The sequence below is a fragment of the Condylostylus longicornis genome, unplaced genomic scaffold, assembly GCF_029603195.1.
Source record: "Condylostylus longicornis isolate FDR11 unplaced genomic scaffold, ASM2960319v2 ptg000026l, whole genome shotgun sequence".
Lineage (NCBI taxonomy): Eukaryota > Metazoa > Arthropoda > Insecta > Diptera > Dolichopodidae > Condylostylus > Condylostylus longicornis.
The window spans coordinates 3,588,988-3,611,615 of NW_026577995.1; the positions used below are offsets into that span (position 1 = coordinate 3,588,988).

Genomic DNA, 22,628 nt, shown 5'->3' on the forward strand with positions numbered 1-22,628 from the left:
TATTCGAGGTCCCGTTTCGGTTTTTTGAATCATTTTGTATTTTCACTGGGTAGATGATTATTTTGACTTTACTGGAGCTATCCGCACGATGGCCACACTTTTTTTCTACCATATATACTCGCTGCAACAAGATGTGTCATGATTAGTTTTTACGAGCTGTCATTGTGGTGGGAATATTGCCACACACTTACATAAAAATGCTTTAATTCTCCAAAAAAAAAAACAAACTTACTTTCTGGAATTATACAAAAATTATTTTTATCTTATACAAAATTTTTAATTTCGAAATTTTGCTTCCATCTGATTTTATATTTTCAATTATTTTTTACTTAAATTTATTTCAAATTTGTAATTATCAATTTTATTTAAAAATATTTTTTTTTTTCTATTTTCTAGGACAAATACATCATAACAAAACAACATTAAAATTCATAACATTCAATATCATAAACATCATAATTTTTACAAAACTGAATCGTCCGTCATATTATCACTATCAAACACCTGAAACTTTCATAATATAACAAAAAAAGAAAACAAACATGTCATACAAATCATCATATTTATTAGTTTTAATTTTGTGTTTAACTTTAGTTTTAAATGTTTCAAGTGCTAGAAAATCCCGAATAGAACCTAACCAAAGAAATAGAGGTAAACAATCTGATAGTGGAAATACTGGCACAACAGGAACAGCACCATTAATTGATAGAAAACCTATAGTATCACCAGCATCATCTGAATCAAATTTAGCTGAAAATAATAATAATGCTAATAAAGAAGAAAATAATTCTTCGGGTACACTAACGTATACGAGTAGTCAAGTTGATGATGAATGTGAATCAGATATGATTGGTTTTGAAATAGTTACAGGGTAAGTTTATTTATTTTTGTATTATTTTACTTTTTCATTTTACATGTCAAATTTCCTAATTTTTCCTCTACATTAATCTAATTTTATATTGATTCAATATCACATTTTTATTAATACTGAATTAATTATTTTCATGTTCTTCCCGCCCTTCCTTCTGTATTCGGATCTTTTAAAAACTTAAGATAGTTTAAGTAACATTAAAAAGAAAATATTTTTAGAACAAAATTTCCTCTAAAATTCCAAATTGAACATTTGCCCAACAATTATGACAAGCACTTCTTAAAACTAGAGAGCATTAGATAGCGAAATAGCAATTTGTATACCGTGAAATGTCAAAGTCAAAGCTGACTTAGTAGCTGCTGAAGAAATCACTCTTATATTTAAATATTTTCATTAGCATGTAATTAGGTGTTATCAGATCGATGACACAGTAGTTATAGCACTGGTTTTTTAACCGAAGAGTCTCGGGTTCAATTAAACCGATTTTAGAGAAATGTGTTGCTTTCTATTACTTATATTATTATTACTTTTCTTACACAAATGTTTAAAAATACATGAAATACTTACTCATGCGTTACAATATTGTGTGAAAAAGAAAGTGTTATTATGTAATTTAAAAATTCTTAGAAATCATCTTGGAATTCGAGTACAAGAACATTAAAATTATTAAAACTCTATTATGTATACGTACATATGAGTAATATGCACAATACACTCCACGTGTGTTATCTAAGTTTACAACCTTGTAAGTGTTTTCAATTCTGAACAATTTAGTTTCTAAAAGATTTAACTTTAATTTCCAAAAAAAAAAAAATGAAGAATAAAAGGAAAAACAATGATTCAGATCTAATTCAACTGATGGTGTAGGCAGTAGCTATAATATATACACATAATGTATTTACCTTAATATTAATTCTAAAATGGTTAAACTTCTTAATAGAAAGGTTTAAAATTAAACCATAATTAAAGAAATTTACCCAAATTATTCTACTTTAACACTTTTACATTATTTTTCTTCTGTAGTTCGCTGCTTATATCTTTCTGCTTACTCATTCAAACACATTTTTTAAGTCGAAAAAGAAAATACAGTTCCTATCACAGACTTTTCACGTTATGCATCTCCAATAATAATTCTTTACATGCATTGCATACAATAAGGAAGGCTATGTCATCATATCAAATTTCGCATATGCAAACTCCATCATTGGAAACTCATTTCTCTATGGTAGGGAAGTATAAATAAAATATTTTTAGAGAGATGTCGGTCTGTCTGTCTATTGATTTGTCGCTTTTTCAGCCTGTCTGTTTGTTGGTCTTTGTATGGACGCGTGTATTTCAAGTTCGACTAAATCGATATTAATGAAAATTTATGTATGAGTTTACTTTGGTTATGTCACGGATTCATTAACTTTTGTTATATGTCAGGCTCGTTGAACTGATTGTTTTTACAGGCCGATTATACTTTTTTGTTAATTTTTAAAAAAAAAATTCAACAGATCAACTTGAAATTTTATATATAAGCTTCGCAGAACATACCGAACACCGCCAAATTTTTAGAAAAATCAGGTGCCGAAACCGGATGTTTATTCCGACCAAATTTACTATGAATTCATAATTATTATGAATTATATTAAAATAATCTTAATGAAAATAGCTCAGAATCTGAACTACGGCCCGATTTTACATATTTTGCCAAAGTTGAAATTAAATATTTGAATTCAATTTGCCTTACGGGAAGTAGCTGACGGACTTTTCAAAGAACTCGGTTAATACAAAGTGAAACTTTACAAAGAGCTTAATTTACAATTTTTCCAGTTATGTCAACTAAAAGCGTGTTGTCCTTCTAATTTAAAAGAAGTATTGAAAGGGCATTTTCAGTTATGTGCTGATCACATCAGATTTTCTGTATATAATCAAAAGTATTTCATACATGTACGTGTTTTTACAACATTTAAACTTATAATGAAACGTTATCCGAACATACACATGTATACAAGTGTATAGCAAATGAGTAGTGACTGTCAATATACAATTATACATATAGTTATAAAATCAAGATTTTAACTAAAATTACTCTATGAATTTCCTGTAATTAAAGAACATAACTCTCCTTCATATACTGTAATCATGGCTTTTCTTCTTTTCTTTTTTTTCTAAATTTATTTTCAAATTTAATTTTTTCTTTTTTGTTTCTTTGTTTTTATTTTAGATATGTTTTCTCAGCACCGGAGAAAATTATAGATTCGCTACCCGGTACATTAATGTTAACTGAATGCTTAGAAGCATGTCAAGTAAATGAAACTTGCAGTTCAGTTAATTATGAAACTGGACTATGTGTTTTATTCTCATCGAATGCCGATAAATTACCAGGTAAGTTTTAAGTTTTAAAGTTAAAAATTTAAGAAAAAAGTAAGAAAAAAGTAGTGAAGAAATTTATAAATTGAAATAAGTCTACTATAGGATTAAAATGACAAAAAAAAAATAAAAAAATTTTACTAAACGAACTGAACTCAAATTTTATTTTCCAAAATTTTTAATCAATTCTTGAATATATTATAAAAACTGTTAAGAAAATTATTAAAAATATCAAAAGAATTTTTTTAAATAAGTAGACAAAACAAGATTTCTTAAAAATTATTTATAGACAAGTAGAAAACTTACGGTCAAAAATTGCCGTAAGTTTTCAATCACGAGTTATGAAATAATAATATCGTCTTTGGAGCTCTTTTTTAAAATTAAGGAAAAATCATATTGAATACCATAAGAAATATACAATGGAGAATGGAAATTCAAACTCTTAATTAGCAGCAAATCATAAGAATAAAAAAAAATAACATGCATACCCACTACATTACTTGATATGGCATTACAAATTGAGCTTAAATTGAGTTATTTTAACTACAAGACAACTTAAAACCACATAAATTGGTTACTCTTAATTTAGTTGGTCGACGATGTAAGTGCCCCATTGGGTTTCATTCCAAATATTGTAAAGTTTTTGATTTTGTTCCAAAAATTCGGTTGAGCTGAAAAGTTTAATGTTTAATGTACGAGATCCGCAAATTTGCCAGTCAAATCTGTTCATATAAGTATTTGCTTTTAAAATGTATACCTAAAAAATGTAACAGTGCTATTGAATATAAGAGCAATACTCGAAAATCAAGAGAATGAGAACGAATTGTGAAAAATTGCAGCTTAACTGGTACCCTAACCTTCATTTTTAAAATCGATAGCTAGAAGTACCCTAACATTTCTTTATAAATATAAAGAATTTCTGGAATATAATATTATGTAATTTTTAATAAAGAGAAAACACTAATGAACCAATAGATTTAGTAGTATAGTAGTAGTAGTAAGAGAGTTCAACAATAAGGACCATCGGCAACCCCCATGTAATCCAATCCTAAAGACCATCTACACGAACCAACCCATCTCCCTGGCGGATCTCAAAAGCCGACTCCCCGGACAGGTTTCCCAGGCCATCATAAAAGAAAGCTCCAAGGAAACGCTTTCTCTTTTACATCATAAACGAACGGGCAAAAGAACCTGTTCCACATCGTCCCCCTCCGCCATATCCTAACATCAACAACATATATCCATCGTAGCGACCCAAAGTCTCATAGCCATTTTCCCTAAGAGGCAATGTCCCGCCAGTTCCCCTACCAGTATGCTGAGATCAGCCCTACTATACCTCAACAACATCCTCGCTCTCTTTTCATTTCTGCTAGGCCACATTATTCTGAGTACACGTGTGATCATCCGTCCACAATACCTCGCCCCTCCTTCTAGTCTCTCTATGTATGATGCCAAAAAAATTTGCGGCAAACGTTGTGGTATTAAACCAATAGGTTTAATACCTATTAATGTTATTACTTAGGAATACAAAATATGTTTCATTAAAATTAACTTATGGAAAAATTTCAAAACTATAAAATAATGTAATCTCAATTTAATTTTTCGATTTTTTAAGGCGTTGTTCTCAAATTATAGTAGTTGTATTATGATATTAATAGTGAAGTAGTGAAATATTTAATAACTAAATTTATTAGTATTCCTTTTAAATATTTTAGTGATTTGTTGAACATTAAATGATGATCTTCCTCGGCACTTAATTTATCAAACACATATGGATAAATTAACGTTAAGACATAAATTAATGTATTATTATGAAATTTTTAAGCAGTAAATTCAATTTATACTAAAAATTTTCACTATTTTCATTATTAAAGCCTTGAATAAATTTTCAACATACTTTTATTTCTGATCACGTTTAATCTTCTGATGAAAATAAATTGTAGTAATAGTGTAGAAGAGCACCAACGAGCAATTCTCAGTTTTGTTCCATTACACTAATTGTGAGTAATACGGGATTAAACATTAATTTTTTTTATATACATCATAATAATTTGTGCACAAATATAATTTAAATAATATTTTCATAAATATTTTAATTAAAATTTCAATTAATTAATTTTTTATTAATTTTATAATTTGATTATTTTCTAAATATGTAAGTGCCTTTTGCATTATTTTATAAACATAATTTTGATTCTATTAAAAGCAAAACTGTTTATGAATTTATAACATACCCACATTAATATTATGACATGTTATTATATTAAATGACTCCAGAACTGGTTAAGAATATCACAATATTCATTTAAGTCAACAAGTTGGACTTCTTTCATAAATGTAAAATATGAACGACTACGTAAACAGTGTCCGCTAAACAATCAAACAATAATTATATTTTATTGAAAAATAAATTCAATTTAATAATACTTTATGAACGTGAACATTTTTTCTTCACATAAGTGTATGTACATTATAGTATCTACCCATTTAACAAGATACAAAGACAAATGATTTTTTCCTCAAATCATAAATATTATTCTGAGAGATGTCAGTGATGTGCATCCTATATAATTTGCAAATTAAAATTTATAATAAATCAATAACGCAACGTTCATGTTGTATAACATTTTGTATACACATACGTTATATGTATGACACCTAAACAGAAAGTAATACGCTAATACATTAATGTTTATTCGTGTAAGAATTGTATAAAGGGAAAGAATGGAAATAACTTAAATTAAAACGGTACTTTTCAAATATCTAAATACATATACATATATACAAGATTGTAAACTGTAACTTTAAATATATAATGAAGTAAAATTATAATTCATTATTTTTTTTTATTAAATAAATACGAGTAATATGAAATGATCATATCAAAATCAATAAAAATTCCTTTTTCATATCAAGTATAACAATCAAGAAGAACCAGTTTGTCATATAAAATTTAAAATTATATAAGAGTATTAACACTAAATTTTGTTTATATAAGTATAACCAAGTCTTGGCAATTTTATAATATAAACGAGGAAGGGATAGATTTGATCGCGTGAACTCTGCGATACCTGTACGAATGTGATATATTTGACAAGTGATAAAAATATCATACCCTCCCTTTTAATTCCTCCCTGTAAATTCTGTAGGAAGGAGGAGAAGACCTCGGTGCACCTTCTTCTAGAGTTTGGAGCTTTGGTTCATACAATATGGAAGCTTCTGGGTGGCTCTGTTTTGGCGGCGAAGAGCTGCGGAGAATTGACTTTTGCAAGATACTTTTACTTGCTCGGGGTGTTCAATAGATCCTACTGTTTTTTTTCTGAAAAGATAACCTTGAATTTAATCCAAATTTGAATTTTGCTAAATTTCAGATTTGGAAGTTGACTACATCATTTTTCAAGACAGCTCCATAAATTGGCGATTTAATTAATTCCGGTAATTTAATTTGTCAAACTTTTGTTCATAATTTCTAAAATTTCAACAATGCAATTTTAATATTTTCTAACAATAACGGTGGTCATCAGAACGGTGGCTCTATTACCAAAAACCAAATTTGAACACTGTAGCTCTCTTAAGGAAAAATATTGTTTAGAATTCAAATCCCTACTTGCATTAAATACAAATTGTAAAGTTCATGCGGTAACCGTACATCGATTTTTCAAATAGGTTTGTGCGTTTTTGCATTACAAACGCAAAAATAAATATTGAATACCCTGCCAACATACTGTTATTAATTTTATTCACAAACAAATCTAAGTATCTCGAATTAAACAGGAATGCAATAAAACTAATTCTATATTGCAAAGTTACACATACCGTATGCATATAAAAATCAAACACGCATGTGCAAATCTATTGATACTTTTAAAACGAATTCAATTTTCCCTCTAATGTCACTTATTTATTGTTAGTGATAAAGCAAGATGTTCTTTTAAATGGAAAAAAAGTCATTTTAATAAAAACGTCCTTGATGCACAAAAAAAAAATAAAAGTTAATTGAATCAATGAATTGAAAAAATCATCATTTCACCAGCAATTCAATCGAAAAGAAAATCACAGTTTTTATACTGGTTCTTAGAAATAACGTTTAACGAAAAAATTAAAAACCTCACAGCATGGTGCAATGACCAATTGTAAAAGAACATTAGTTAAAATTATATTTTCTGCATAATAAGCGATGAATAGCATTTTTTTTGTAACTGCCTTTTGTCAATATTAATTTTTAACAATTTGCTAAATTTTTGGATTGGTTTTCTTTTAATCAGGAATTCAACAACAAAAAACGAAATAATTGCTAGGGCAGAAATTGCAATTTATTCAAGTTTACATATTTTGAATGTGAAGCATTCCATTAAAAAAAAAATTTTTTCTTATTGTTCACTATACTTCGTATTTCAAATTTATCCATTTGAAGCTCATAAGGTATTAATTAATGACGTTATAACTTGGTTCTTCTTATTAACGGAGACAACCTTAACTTAATTCTCAATTAGCACACAACTTTTGAAAAAGTGGAATAAGCAAATTATGGTTTGAAATATTAAAATCAACATATTCATTTTGGGAGATTTAATTGACTAATTTTAAATGAAATTTTATAGGAAACAAAGTAGAATCCCATATAATTTTCATCAGAAAAAAATTTGTGTGTTTACATCGTTGCCTCAGTATTGGGATGTTCTAAGTAATATGGGAAATAACAAAGTCATATTGCTTTTCCAACAGATTTTTCCGATTATTAGGCTGCGTTTTGGGCTGTAAATTCGCACAAATTCGTGAGCAGGCGAAAGAAGACAGACCACAGAAAGGCAACGGCTACATAAAATCAGCCCCAGATAACCTCCGCGCCAGCCCATCGGCGACTCCATCGATCGGGAAGCATAGCTCTGTACCTGCAGTCAAAATTGTATCGTGGCAGGCACGAATCCTACATAGTTATTTTCAGAATCGGATTGCTCTCAATAAAATCTCTGTGAGTCCTGTCGACCAATTTTCGCCCCGCCTCGTCCTTGCCAGAGAAAAGTCGGTAAGTCATTAATCGAGCTTCCTTCACTATATTTAGATGCACTGGTGGCAACCCAATCATTACCTCGAATGCAGCAGTGCGAGCCGTCCACATTGCCCCGATCACTCCCAAGCAGGCCAGCCTCTGTAACTTTTCCAGCTACTAGCACGACTCCCACATGAGGGGTGCTGGGACGGCATTATCAAAGTACGATAAGATATCAATGGATCATCTGACGACTAATCCAATCCATGGATTGAATCTGGCGATTTGATTAGCAGCTTTTTTAACCTTTAACATATGTCACAGAAGTTACTGAAAAATATGCGAAACAGCGCTACCTTTTCATTATATCAGGTAATGTCCAATTCGACAGGCGGGCGCAACAACCTTGGCTGGCGAAACGGACATAATTGAAATTAAATGCGTAACAATAAACGAATTGCAGAAAACAGTAGTAGCAATATCGAAAGCATTTCGCTCATTATTATGTCAAGCAATAGATCCTTTTGCTTCCCCCCTTTCATTTTAAATATTTTAAATTTTCCTTTTTGCAATTATTAGGCTACTTACTAATATATTTATTTTTAAATAATGCAAAAATTACATTACAACCTGTTTTTTAAATTTTATTAAATTGTGATTTCAAGTACAATTTGAAAACAAAAACAAAATATTTTAAAAACAAATGGCCGGCTATCATCAGCCAGCTACCGTCAATTTGAAAAAAAAGGTGCATAACAGAAAAACTATACTAAACAAATATTGCAGTAGGTGCTCAATTTTAATTGGATTATAAAAAAAAAAAGAAACTGAAAAAATGAACTTAACCAGCTCAAAATCACAACTAATAGTATTTGTCATAATATTTTTGATTTTATCATTACATCTTCTACAATATAAAAGTGATTTTATTGCAGTAAGTTTTTCTACACAAACATATATTTTTCAAATATTAAACTAAATGTTATAGAATTGAAGAGCCTATATGTGCTCATCATTAAAAGTACATATGCAAATTCAAAATAAATGAAAACGAGTACACACATAATATCATAGCCTATACAATACGTATGACATTCAAAGTGCCTATAAGTACTTAGGCTTCGCACGAAAATTATGAAAGCAAAAATATAAAACTATGAAGTAGTTGAAGAGTTAAATAAATATTATTATTGTGTTACACGTTACCATGTAAAGATTTTCTCCTAAGGTGATCAATTGACTGTTAGTTGACACACAAGTGCATAAAGAAAGAAAAATTTTCATTCTTCATTTCCTTTTCAGATTTAAAATTTACAAGAACATAGTTCAAAAACTATTAAGAAGTTTGATGTGTCTATTATATATTTTAGCATGATGTCGTTCTTAGAAAATTCACCTATACGAGGTAATACTCGCAATACTCGTAATAACGACATGCATGTACATGTACATATTAGATATAAATGCAAATTTATATTGAACGTGTTGTATGTAATCCTTACCTTATTATTTAGACATATTCTTAAAATATACTATGTTTTTTAAATATTGTAATTAAATTTTAATTCATAAAGAAAAGATCAGAAAATATGATAAGTTTTATGTAAAGGAAGTTACGACAATGAAAGACAAAGGAAGTTAGGGTTGATTTCATGTTTGTAAATATGTCGGCAGATTAGATATTTGGTATTAAAATTATTTTACCTGTATCACAATTTTTTTTGTTTTTAGGTTATTGTTTTTTCAACAAGTTGACCAAAATAAATATTTACAACGTTGTTATATAGCCCAAAAATTAAACTAAGGTACTGATCAGTGACCAAACAAACAAATTATATTCCAGTACGAACGTCGAATTTGCATTCATTTTAATATACTAATCATCTGAAATCAGAGAGTATGGCAACACAAATCACTATTATCTAAATAATTAGTTGAAGTTTGTGCAGATTTGGCTGATTACACTACTTAGTTACTTAGCCTATACAAATGTGCAACGTTCTTCTAAGCAAACTAATCAAAATTTTGACCCTGATTTGTTTATTTTTAAATTCGTCCATATCTCTTATCACACCACATGGTGTATAATTCTATACATTATGCCTCTAATATTAGTACATACTACATATATACACAGGTTGCAGTATGAAATGAGAAAATGGTAGATCTAAAGATTTGAAAGCTCTATGATACAGTGTATTTACATTGTATATAAATTGCCCAAAAGCTATAATTTTTAAAGATTAATTTCTTTGTTTTTTGAACCTTTATTAAATACATTTCATATTAATTATTAATATTGCCCATAAGCAATAACTTATGAAACCGAATTATACTACAATAAAATTAAATACAATGTCATCGATAATCAAATAATTTTTAATTTTAAATTTATTCATTTAAGGGAAATTTACTAGAGGCACAAATAGGTATATACCTACCGACTTCATACAAGCAGAATTATTATGCTTATAGAATATTCTAGTTTTATGGTTTTATTACCTCTCTTCATATATATATATTTTCCTAAATTGTTTCAAGATACTAAAATTAATATTTCGATTTTGCTTAGAATAACAATATATGATAAGCCTGACATTTTCTCAGGACAATTTATCTTGATACATGAAAATTTTGCAACAATGTTAGAAATTTTTGGATATGGCAATGAAAAAAAATTTGAATTTAACATAAAAATATGTAAATATCATGTATATAGATTTTCGTAGAGAAAATTCTACATAACACAATTATTGTATACATACAATATGCAACTTAGTAGCATGAAAGTTGCCAAGACATGAAATTAATAAAATTTAAATTTCTTATAAATTTTATGAATTCTATGTTAACATTTTTCAGGATTGCTAACATGTCACGATGTAAGAGAAATAATTTTAATTACTTTGATTGCATAGTTTCAATTCAATGCAATTTTGTTTGTCAACATTGTACAACTTCTCGAATTCATTGACTTCATCTTTTCATATTAAAAATTGCTTATATTTCACTATGATTTCTTACAATACAAATTTTAATTTGAAAATGTACGGTCAAAAAAAATGTGTTTCACACTTTGTATATGAATGTACACAGTTAATATAATTAGTTAGCATATAAATTAGAAGAAACTTGTTATATAGGGTATAACAGTTCCTTTAAATTGTATAATAATAATTTTCATTCCCTTTTTAAATTTTACGATAACATTTACTTTTAATGGAACATGCAAATGACAATGTATTTTAAATAAATTTATGGTTTTATAACCAAATTTATGGGTTTCATTAATTGTATAGAATATAAGGTAAATGAATAATTAATGGGAACTGAAACTTTTTAAATATAATTATAAATCATAAAATGTTAGGAAAATTAGATTTTTCTATATATGGTAGCCCTCAATTAATGTCAATTTTCGCAATTTCATTTTATATAATATGGGAAAGCATTTACAATATTATACGATATTAATATTAATTTGATTTAAAAAACGTTAATTATTTTGAGATCTCCTACTGCATTTTTATTAAATTATAGCCCAAAGACTTTGTTAGTGATATCAATAGATTTTAATGAGTTGATATGTTTTTTTATAATTAATCTAAATCCAATTATTGTTGCGCACATGGTGTGTACATAAAACATTTGCTGTAATTCATAAAATTGTAGAACCATGTATTTGCATTCGAAAAGAAAGTATAGGAAAAATTGTGCACGACGTGGCTATATGATGTATAGCGCATGTGTCATCAATCATTTGATAAGTAGGTACCTACAAAACATTTCAATTTTAAATATTTCAATTTTAAATATTGAAATTGCAGTTGGTCTACTACTAAAAATGTAGAATCGGGGAATTGTGCAATGCTCAACACCCACAACAATGTTTCAAAATAGAAATAAACTTGTTAAAAAGAACGTATTTAAAAATAACTCATAAGAAATGGCTTTTTAGTACAGCATTTAGTAAAATACTTTGAGCAAGTCTATTATTAATTTCTTTTATATAACTCTTAATTTATTTATAACTTGTTAATTTTAATAAAACCTAATATAAAAAAATAAAATTAATATAATAATATTTGTGTATTAAAAAAAAATCCTTTTAATTACAGGTGCTCTAACGAAATCCCAATTTCCAGTTTTCACAATTTATGCTCAAAAATCATGTTTAGGTGTTAAACCATGTGCCAGAGCTTGGTGTATTGATCGCGTACAAAATTATAAATTAAATGGACATGTTAAAAGGACTGTCAATGTAAATACAAGAAGAGATTGTCTTGAATTGTGTCTAGGTGAAACCGAATTCCAATGCAGGTAAATAAAATTTTATAATCCCTATATTTCTTTATATATATGAACGTATGTGATAATCTAAATGTAAAATAATAAAAATTTTTAAATTCCATAATGTATATACGCATGTGAATTCATATTAACGTAAAGAGCAAAAAAATGCTTTTACCCTGTGCATAAAAATATTTGATAAGATATTAAAAAATAAAGTGGAAAAACACATATTGAGAAACTTAAATCTTCTATACATTAGTTTTGAATTCAAACACATCGGAAATGGTACCGCATATCTTTTATAGTCACATTATTTATAAATAAGTACATGATATATATTTATGTATGTATATTATGTACATATATCCGGCGGCTGGCGCTATTATTAAAACGTGTGCTTATCTGTCAACATTTAATATGAAGAATTTTTATAAAATGCTTCTTTATTTTTTATTATTGGTTTTTCTATATTAATTCAGATGCAATTTGAATTTACATAGAGAAAAAATGGAAAACATTAGTACAGCTGCTTTATTAAAAATATTTTTTAAAGCGATATTAAAAAGCGAATAAGATTTTCAATAAATCAGTCACTAGTAAAGTAGCATTTTCCTTTTAACAGTTGAAAATACTACTCTTAAAAACAATCTGTTGCATTATTTAAAATATTATCCATTCATGTTTTAAAAAATTTCAAATTATTGCATACTTTTAGGTGCAATATATGTAATTTTTAAAATAAAATAAAAAAAATTCACGGGTTAATCACGTCAGTTAAAAAAATAATTATATTTATTATTGGCATGACATTTCCCGTTAACTATTCTCTATTTATAGAAATTTGGAAAAGTTTGTAGTTTCCATACGAAACTTAAGCTTTGTGTCTTCAAGGGTGTAGAAGTTTTGCAAACTGTTCCAAGAACGGACAGAGTATAAACAAATAAGTTTTTTTTTTTTTCAAATTTTTTTGAAAAAGTACTAAAAATGAACAAAGTTCGTGAGATTATTTGTATTTAAATCAAAGCATATGTACATGCATGTATGCAATATTTAACTACGTAAGTATATATAGAATTATTAAAAGGTACTTATCAGCTTTACTTATTTCAATTTAAATCCAATTTTCCTTTTTTGTATAAGTATAACGAATGTTTCTTAACTATTAAACATTTTCGAAAACTTAGAAGAAAAAACACTTTTTTAAATAAATTGCATTATTAACTTAATAAACTATAACAGCAAAGACCCTCGTTATTATATTGTATGAGAATAAGTATGAGAAGAATTTCAAAATATTTTTCTATAGCTTAGAACTAACTATTAATTACATGAAACTGCGAAATCCACTTATAAGTAAATACAAAATTTATGTACATATTCGAGTAATTGTAAGCAGCAACTAAGTACATTGAAACTAAATAAAAATTTAATTTTTATGATTCATTATAGTTTATGATTCGTTGTAATTTTACTATCCTGCATCGTTACCTAATTTAATTTAAGTATAGGTTTATTAATAAGAGTTTAAATGATATCTATAGGGTAATATATACAATATATAATACATAGGGTAATATTCTGTTATTCCACATACAATTGTGAAAATTTCAAAAGGAAATATTCAGGAACGATGCAAATTTAGTGGAACTTTGACTCAATAAAAATTCCTCACCTCATTAAAAATACAAAGCCAGTCGGGAAAGATTAGCTTTGCTAATTATTCTATTCTAGCTTTTTCACTTCAATTTTATATAGTAGCACTACAATTTATTCAAGCAAACCGAGATTGGCATCATAAATCTTTTATTCTATACCGAAATTTATCGTAAATAGCGGAGACCGTTTCATAGTTCCAAAATAATTCTGCCATATGCATTTATATTTTTTTTTTTTTTTTTTTTTTTACCGAGAGGAAGGGTGAAAAATCTCGAAAGACACTGCCAGACGAAAAGCAGTAGTGTGGAACTTTAATCCACTAAAAAACACCCTCCTGAAAATAAACTATAAAACTAGTTGGAAACGAACCATTAATTTTGCTCTAACCTTTTTGATTATTTACAAGCTTTTGATCTGGCACAATAACGTACTAAGTACTCATTATTCCACATAAAAAAACTCTAAACTAACTCGAGAGGTCTCGTACGTTTAAGTCTCCTAACAAAGTTTTGATTGTCAACCAATCGAGCCGCCTCGATATTGACATGATTGGATAAACGCATTTTATAATTGGCTGCTTGCTTTTTAATTTCGTCTGTGACACTTAGGATCGTGAGATCCCTGTGTATATCGGCATTACGGACATAACAAGGGGCGTTTACAATGTCCCGTAATACTCTATTTTGAAATCTTTGTATAGATTGGATATGAGTCTGCGCAGCACAGCCCCATAACTGAATACCGTAAGCCAAGACTGGCTTAAATATTTGATTATATATCAAAACTTTGTTGTATATTGTCAATTTGGAACGCCTCCCCAAAAGCCATTCAAACTTTCTGTATTCCTCCTCTAGTTGAGATCTCTTTTTCTTTATGTGCTCCTTCCATCTGAACTTCGCATCCAACGTCATTCCCAAATACTTCGCTGTGTTTGCGGACGAAATCAAGACGCCATTTATTCGAACTGAAAACGAATTGTCAATTTTCCTATTAGTGAAATTTACGTGTACTGATTTCACCTCGTTAAGTTTTATATTCCACTTTCTAGTCCATTTTGAGATCTCATCACTGTCCCTTTGCAATTTTTGTGTAGATTCATTTTCATTTCGTCCTATTGCGATAACTGCTGTATCGTCAGCAAATGTAGCTGTTGTCACTGCTTCCGATTCAGGAATACATTTATATTAAACTCACATAATATAGTTAGTTAACATTTTCATTTATGCCCTTTAATATCACCTTCAGTATTCTAATATCATCTTGTATACACACTTACATAATAATTTTTTATTTACGATATACGCGAAACCACTGTCTTACATAAATATTTTGTAAACAAAATTATTAAATGTTGTCATGTGTACCATTATTGTTATACTACATGTTTACACAAATGCCTCCTGTGGTGCAAGCTACATTAAACAAATAGGTTAAATTAAGATTAAAAATTTTTATTAAATAGATATAAATAACTCTCAATTATATTAAAAAAAAAAAGTAAAATGAAAATTCTCGCTGCGTAATCATTACACTTTTCTTATACAATTTTTTATTTTGGGTCTTTCTATAAAGAACAAGTAAAAATTTATACACTGCTGGGTCTACACAAGAATTATAATCAAAACTATATTCATTGACGTGTGCAAATGGTTAATTTAGAAAAAAAAACAATCAAAATATTTAATATTTGAGAATTCAATAAATAATTATTAAAGTTTGATTATAATGGGTGGGTACCTTTACATAGCTTTAATATTAAATTAACGTTGATATTCGCATTTAACTTCATTACAACTTGGGTGTCAAGACACTAAGTCTTGGATATTATTTGGTAATTCAATTCTAGTATAAGAGAATAAGTATAATATTAATTCTAAAGTTGTAGTCTGTTTGATAATTGAGCATAGTTAAAAAAATAAATTAAGATTTTTAAGAAATACCGTTAAATTTTGGAATTTTAATCACATATCTATATATACTTATACTATTGTGTTAATTTTTTGTCGGCATATATCTGATTTGATAACAAGTATAACATTTTATTTTGCACAGCCGCAAGAATTGAAAAATATTTGAAAATGATTATAACTTGTTTTTTGCTTACAGTTCAATTTTTCATCACAATGGTTAGACACCGTAATTTTCGTAGTCGTATAGAGCATTATTGCAAACCCTTTTTTGAATTTTTATATTTTTGAAATCGTTTTTCTTGGAGATGTTTTTCTTGAAATCTAACAAACGATGTCGAGATTTTGACAGCTACTAGAAGAGACTAATAGAAGGATTATTTCATTTGAACAAAGATTTTTCTACCTGCATCCCCTCCCAAGTTAATTACAGCCTCTCGGAATTTGCAAAATTTGCATTTCCGGCATCTTACAGATATAATATGGTTTCATCCAATTTTTGTTAAATTTCTTTACTTACTTTTCTAGGATAGGACTTTTATTGAAGCATTTACGGTCCTACAACTACAACTTTAATTATATTTTGATGATAACACGTCAGCTACACATTGCCTCTTAAATGGGTACCTTTAAGTAGTCTTATTTAAGAATAATCCCAATTTTAAAAAATTTCATTTCCAAGTCTAAACTGAATTCATTCACAAATTATCTTAAAAAAAAATAAAAAGTAAAATATTCATTAAAATTAAACGAAAAATAAAAAAACAGTTAAGACTTCTTATTAAAACCAAAAAAAACAAGTCAAATAATATTTTTTTAACCGTTTTCAACATAAATCCAATTAAAGTGATTAATATTATCTTAAATTTTAAGAATTTAGTAAAGAAAAACATAAAAAATATTTTTAAATTTTAAAAGTTCAAATTTGTATAATTTGTAAAACAAAATCCAAAATTAAAAAAAACTTTAATTCCTACCCAAAGCGTCTTATTTTCTAAGAAGTCAACAATATATTAAACTTCAACTTAAATTAGCCATCAAATTAGATGATTCATTAAAAAAAAAATTAAAACCTCTTGGCGGCAGATTTTTTCCTAAACTTATAAAAATAAAAGTTAATTGCGTGATCTTAAAACGTTTGTTTTTCTTGTTTTTTGATTGTGGTTGTTATGAAAAGATCGTAATCTTCGTTGAATATTTACAACTTAATTGTAGATCACATATTAAATGAATAGGTCTAAATTACTTATATAATATGTTTTTTTTTTTCAAAATTGTAATTGTCATCGAAATGAATTAAAGCTTAACGAAAGTGTGATGAACTTGAAAAATTAACTCTTTTGTATATGTTTTTTTCTCATTTCAAAGAGAACATACTTATGAATGTAGCACATTATATACGTACAAATTTACAGTAGGTATTTATAGAACATTATGAAAATTTAGTTAAAATTATGGTAATAGTGATAAATAATTCGATTTTTTGAGTGTATTGCACATCTTGTAACGAAATTTATGGCTAAAGTGAGAATATCGAATATTTTTTATGCAATTGAAATTTTATAATGCGATTGAGTGCATGAATGACCATAAATAGAGAATGAAGAAAGATCGGATTAGAAAAATCCTAAAATACGGCCAATAACCGAATCGTGCATAAAAGTATTTGAAGGTAATGCAAAATTTACCCACAATCACCAGTAACCAGTAAATTTAGCCTTATAATACCAGTAATTTCAGCCTTAAAATACTTTCATCAATAACCAGTAATTTTAGCCTTAAAATAAGAAGGCTCTAAAATTATTTTTATGAAACTTGCTACATATAACCATGTCCGCTAGCAGGGATTTTGAAATCTCTTTGGCATCAGGGTTACTAGTTTTCATGTGTAATCTGTTGGTCTTTTTTACTCATTTTTTCATGAAATACACGCTTAAGCTTCAATTTGTTTGTTATATTGTTTTTTTTTTTGCCTTAGTATTAAAATAATGACACACATTTTTTATAATATTTAAATCTGGGATTGAGCCACAGGGTTTTGAAGATCCCACATATTAGGCATCTGTTTTTGTTGTTAATATTTGTTGTATACTGAACTTAAATAAGCAAGCGGCATAGTCGAATTAAGTTAGAAATTATAGCAGAAATTTAGAAAAATTTCCCTATACTTAGCTTTTATTAACATACAATTATTTCCCAGGCTGAAAGACATAGATTTTCTTCAAAATCTGGAAATATAATTCAAAATTAATTAAAAACAAACCCATATATGAAAGTTAATTCATTGAATAATTACAATTCCAATTAGAGCATTTTAGTTGTTTGAAATAAAAATAAAGTTGAATGTCAATATAATTTACAATTTGAATATTCCAATAAACTATTTGGAGACATTTTAACATTATTAAAAACATCTCTTATTAAACCATTAAAATAAGATCGAATTGATATTAAAACATTTTAAAAATGATTAAAATTATAAAGGATTTTATTCACAATAATTAAAAATATCTATAAATACATTTATTTTCATCTCTATTACCCTTCTTCTATATTTAAAGAACGTTTTAAGCATCTGTTGCCTTCAGAATTTCAAAAATTTATTATATGTATGTATACCATATGCATGTAAATTTTACACTTCTATAATAACTTGTATTATATACATAAATATTAATTACACTTATAATTTATTTGTTAACTACATAATGTGCGAAAATAGAAAATACTACATAATTTTTTTTTCTATATGCATTCATGCCATACATGCATATTATAAAGATTCTCTTAAATTATTTTAATAACTTTATTTAGATCAGACGATTTAATTTCAAAAATATAATTATAATAAATTTAAATACATAATATGTATACAACGCCCTTTTAAAACTTAATAAAAAAGATCAATAAAAAACAATTTAATTTTTATTATTTTCTATTTATATATTTTATATTGTATGAGTTTTTAGCTCTTTTCCGAAAAAAAAATTGAAAAGAAGCGCTTGTTGAGTGAAATTCTGTGTATTTGTCCGTCCATCCAAGAAACTGTTTACAAAACTTCAATACACTTTAAGATAGACCACTGAAATTTTAGATATAAATAGATTTTTAACATAAACTTATTTTCATAGAAGAATAAGTAGATTTTGATGCCCCCCCCCCCCCCTTCATTCTGTTTTTGAATATTTTATTGTAAGAAAATCACAATTATTTTTTAAATTCCACAAAATTCATAAATGTAGTGACTGACTTTTTCCATTCCACCCCTTTACACATTAATATATAGTTTATTTCGTTGGAAGGAAATGTTTTTCAATCTGCATCCACTCTCAAGTTATCACCGTTCGAAATTTGTAAAATTTGAATTGGAGGCTTCATTTTCTATAAATGCAGAAATTTCTGTAAATCAAACGCTATCAAAAAATCTAATTATATATCTTAACTCATGCAATTAATCCTTGAATTCGACCATTATATTAACGACTCCTTCAATTTGTTTTTGGTTTCATCCTAAATGTGTGCAATATTTTCAAATATTTTTACATATGAATGAAAGTAATTTAAATAACATAACCGATTGTTTTTAATAGCAGTATTTTCACTTTTTAAAGTGAAAAGTGCTACTTTACAAACTATTGGTTTGACCCAACTTTATTTAGATTATTTATATATCGTATATGTTGCTGTTTATTCGACTTATTTAAAATTACAATAATTTTTAACATTAACGTTTTGATTTTAAATTTTTATTTTATTTTTATTATTTTTGAAATAGCAATGTTAGCTATGTGCAATGATACTACATTTATAAGACATAAAGCATCGCCCATATATCTTAACTTTTAGCCCCTTTTATATTCGTATTTTATTTCATTATAAATTTATTAATAGATAAAAAAAAATAAAATAAAAACGATAATATTCTATTCATAAAAGGAGTAAATATGCCTATAATATAGAATGGCATTGCATTTGGTATAAGAAAAAAAAAGCTTAACCGCAGACCAAGAAATCAACATGTGCAACATAATACCTTTTCTTATATATTAAATAATCTTCTCTTTTATCTTGTATATTACATATGTATATAATGCATATATGTATATAAAATATTGATATATAAAATGTACATGTAAGTTTTCAACAAAACCTTTTTCATAAAAAAAAAACTCCATATATGTATATGTAGACAGTATACAATCCTTCAAATACTCAAATAAAAAGAGAAGAATGTCTAGAACCATATAGAATAGAGATAATAAGATGAACTTGAAAATTCCAAATAATAATAATATGAGAAGATCTTGTATTGAATTCAAAAGAATCACATATAATGTAGCTCAAATTGATTCTAGAGATGCCTCTATACAAAAAATATATTATAACAAAATAATATTGTGTACTCTAACATTTTACTGGTTTTTAAAGCAAAAAAAAAAATCCATTCAATATACGATTTTTAAATATAAAAGTGGTGAGCACAGATACACTCTAATTTGCAAGAAAAGATCCGGCCCTTCTTAATTGAATAAAATATTTGTGACAAATATTCTCCAAAAATTAAATTTTTTAAATTTTTTAATACAAAAGCTAGATAAATTAACGCAAAATTCATATGTACCTATAAACAGTTTCCGAAAATAATGAAACAAGCGACAGTTTCTGTGCAACGTATAAAAAACTAAGAAATTTTTGATACGGCCAAAAGAAAACTGAAAGTAGTTTAAAAATCGTCAAAATTTTAAATGAAAAATAATAAAATAAATCATGGTGATTCTATTTCAATGTAAGTGACTATGAAAATTGTAGATTCAAACTATAAGAAAAAATTAAATCAATTCAGTAACACATAAAATTCAGGGCAGTGTTATATGATATCCGAATTAGAGATCTGCAGGAATTCATCTATGTATTTTTCATTAATGGTTACTAAAAACCCGATTAACAATTTTGAATATATAGAAAAGAAAATTATTTCTAATTGTTAAGAGTAAGAGTAAAGCTTCTCAATATACTTATGTCATTTTAATACCTCAGTATTCGTAATAATTATTTTCCATTCAACTCTTAAAAATTCCTCATTTCTCCTATATTGTAATTGCAATAAATTTTTACTTTGGTTGGGCTACAAGTTTGAAGGCAGAATATTTTGTAGATGGGTCTTAGGTACATATTCAAAAAAAACTGCAGTTTGTTTGTTGTGTTTTTCTGTACCAACCGCAGTATCAAAAACGTATTAAAGCACATGCATCACACGAGCATTTCATATATTGATATTTTTATCTGCCCTATATAATAGGCTATAATAAGCCAAAAACCATTACGAAAACATTTCTGACACCCGTAAATGTGATTATTTACATCCTAAATAATCCCTCGTGTTCTACTTTATATCAATTCACATTGAACGGGGTTGAATTCGTTGTATTTATTAGAAGTGACCCAAAGTTGTCCTCCATCGAGCACTCCATCTCTACTGTCATTTGCCAATGCTAATCTGATTTTTCTTTATGGGCGTAATTTTCGTTCTTTCTACAACGTTAGTGTCAACTGTATGAGAACGGCATTGAACGGTTGAGAAAAGAGAATTCTCTTGTTATCGTGTAGTATGCTAATCTATATTATGTTGTAGTGTAGAATCCATATATTATGCATATCCAGATTTGTACATATGTATATCTTATTGTATTCCTCTTTTCCTTTCCCATGTATGTACATTTACGTGGTTGTTAGAACATTGTTTTATATAAACAGGCAACACTTTAAGTTCAGCACCAACCATCCAGCTTAAATACTTACTAAAGTAAATTCACTGCCAATGTTGGCTTACAGTAAATCAGCAGGGTTTCTTCAGAACAGTGCTCGCGAGATCACACTGTTGTAATACCTCTGCTTATCATTTTTCGCAACATTTTGAAATTGTTTAGCAGAATCAGATTATTTATCGGGTGCAATTTTTTTTTTTTTAATTTTTATCCCATCAATTGTTTACAAACATATGTATGTATATTCTTATGCACAAAACTTACAGATTATTATTGTTTAAGTTTTCACAACTCTTCTATAATCTTAGATGAATACAGTATGTACCATATTCAGTTCTGAATGTAATATATTTTTCTAATATATCTGTAGGTACACATTTCTTAAAGTTCATCTTCATCATTTCTATATGGAAGTAACAAAAACGTATAACAATATGAGAATGAAGGCACCGACAATATAAAACAGTTTAGAACACACACACCTCACATCATCTAAAAATTTTTATAATCTGTTGTTATAACATTTTATCTCTTTTTTGTTTTTTTTTTGGTCGCTGCTGTTATGAGTCTCCCTATATATAAAGTACAAGATAAAAAGAAAATGTTTTACCAGGTTTTTATCTGTTTTAATTTTTTATTTTTCCTTTCTATGCGAAGATACATTAAAATCTGTGATTGTTCAGACAAATTTTGTGATGTTATTTTCCATTTTGTTTTTTTTGTTATTCATGTTCTGTATATGCCATGCTTCATTAAAGTTACAGAAGAGATTAAGAGAGTAGCGCTATATT

The 22,628-nt window shown here is 27.4% G+C and overlaps 1 protein-coding gene across 1 annotated transcript in view; it reads left to right on the forward strand.

The window, feature by feature from the left end:
• LOC129607110 (uncharacterized) overlaps nt 1-22,628 on the forward strand; it is a 104,377-nt gene that overhangs the window by 33,806 nt on the left and 47,943 nt on the right. Inside the window, exons 2-4 of the mRNA XM_055517846.1 lie at nt 397-871; nt 3,081-3,241; nt 12,335-12,536. Coding sequence (XP_055373821.1) covers nt 543-871; nt 3,081-3,241; nt 12,335-12,536 — 692 coding nt within the window. The 5' untranslated portion in view covers nt 397-542. The remainder of the gene's footprint in view (nt 1-396; nt 872-3,080; nt 3,242-12,334; nt 12,537-22,628) is intronic.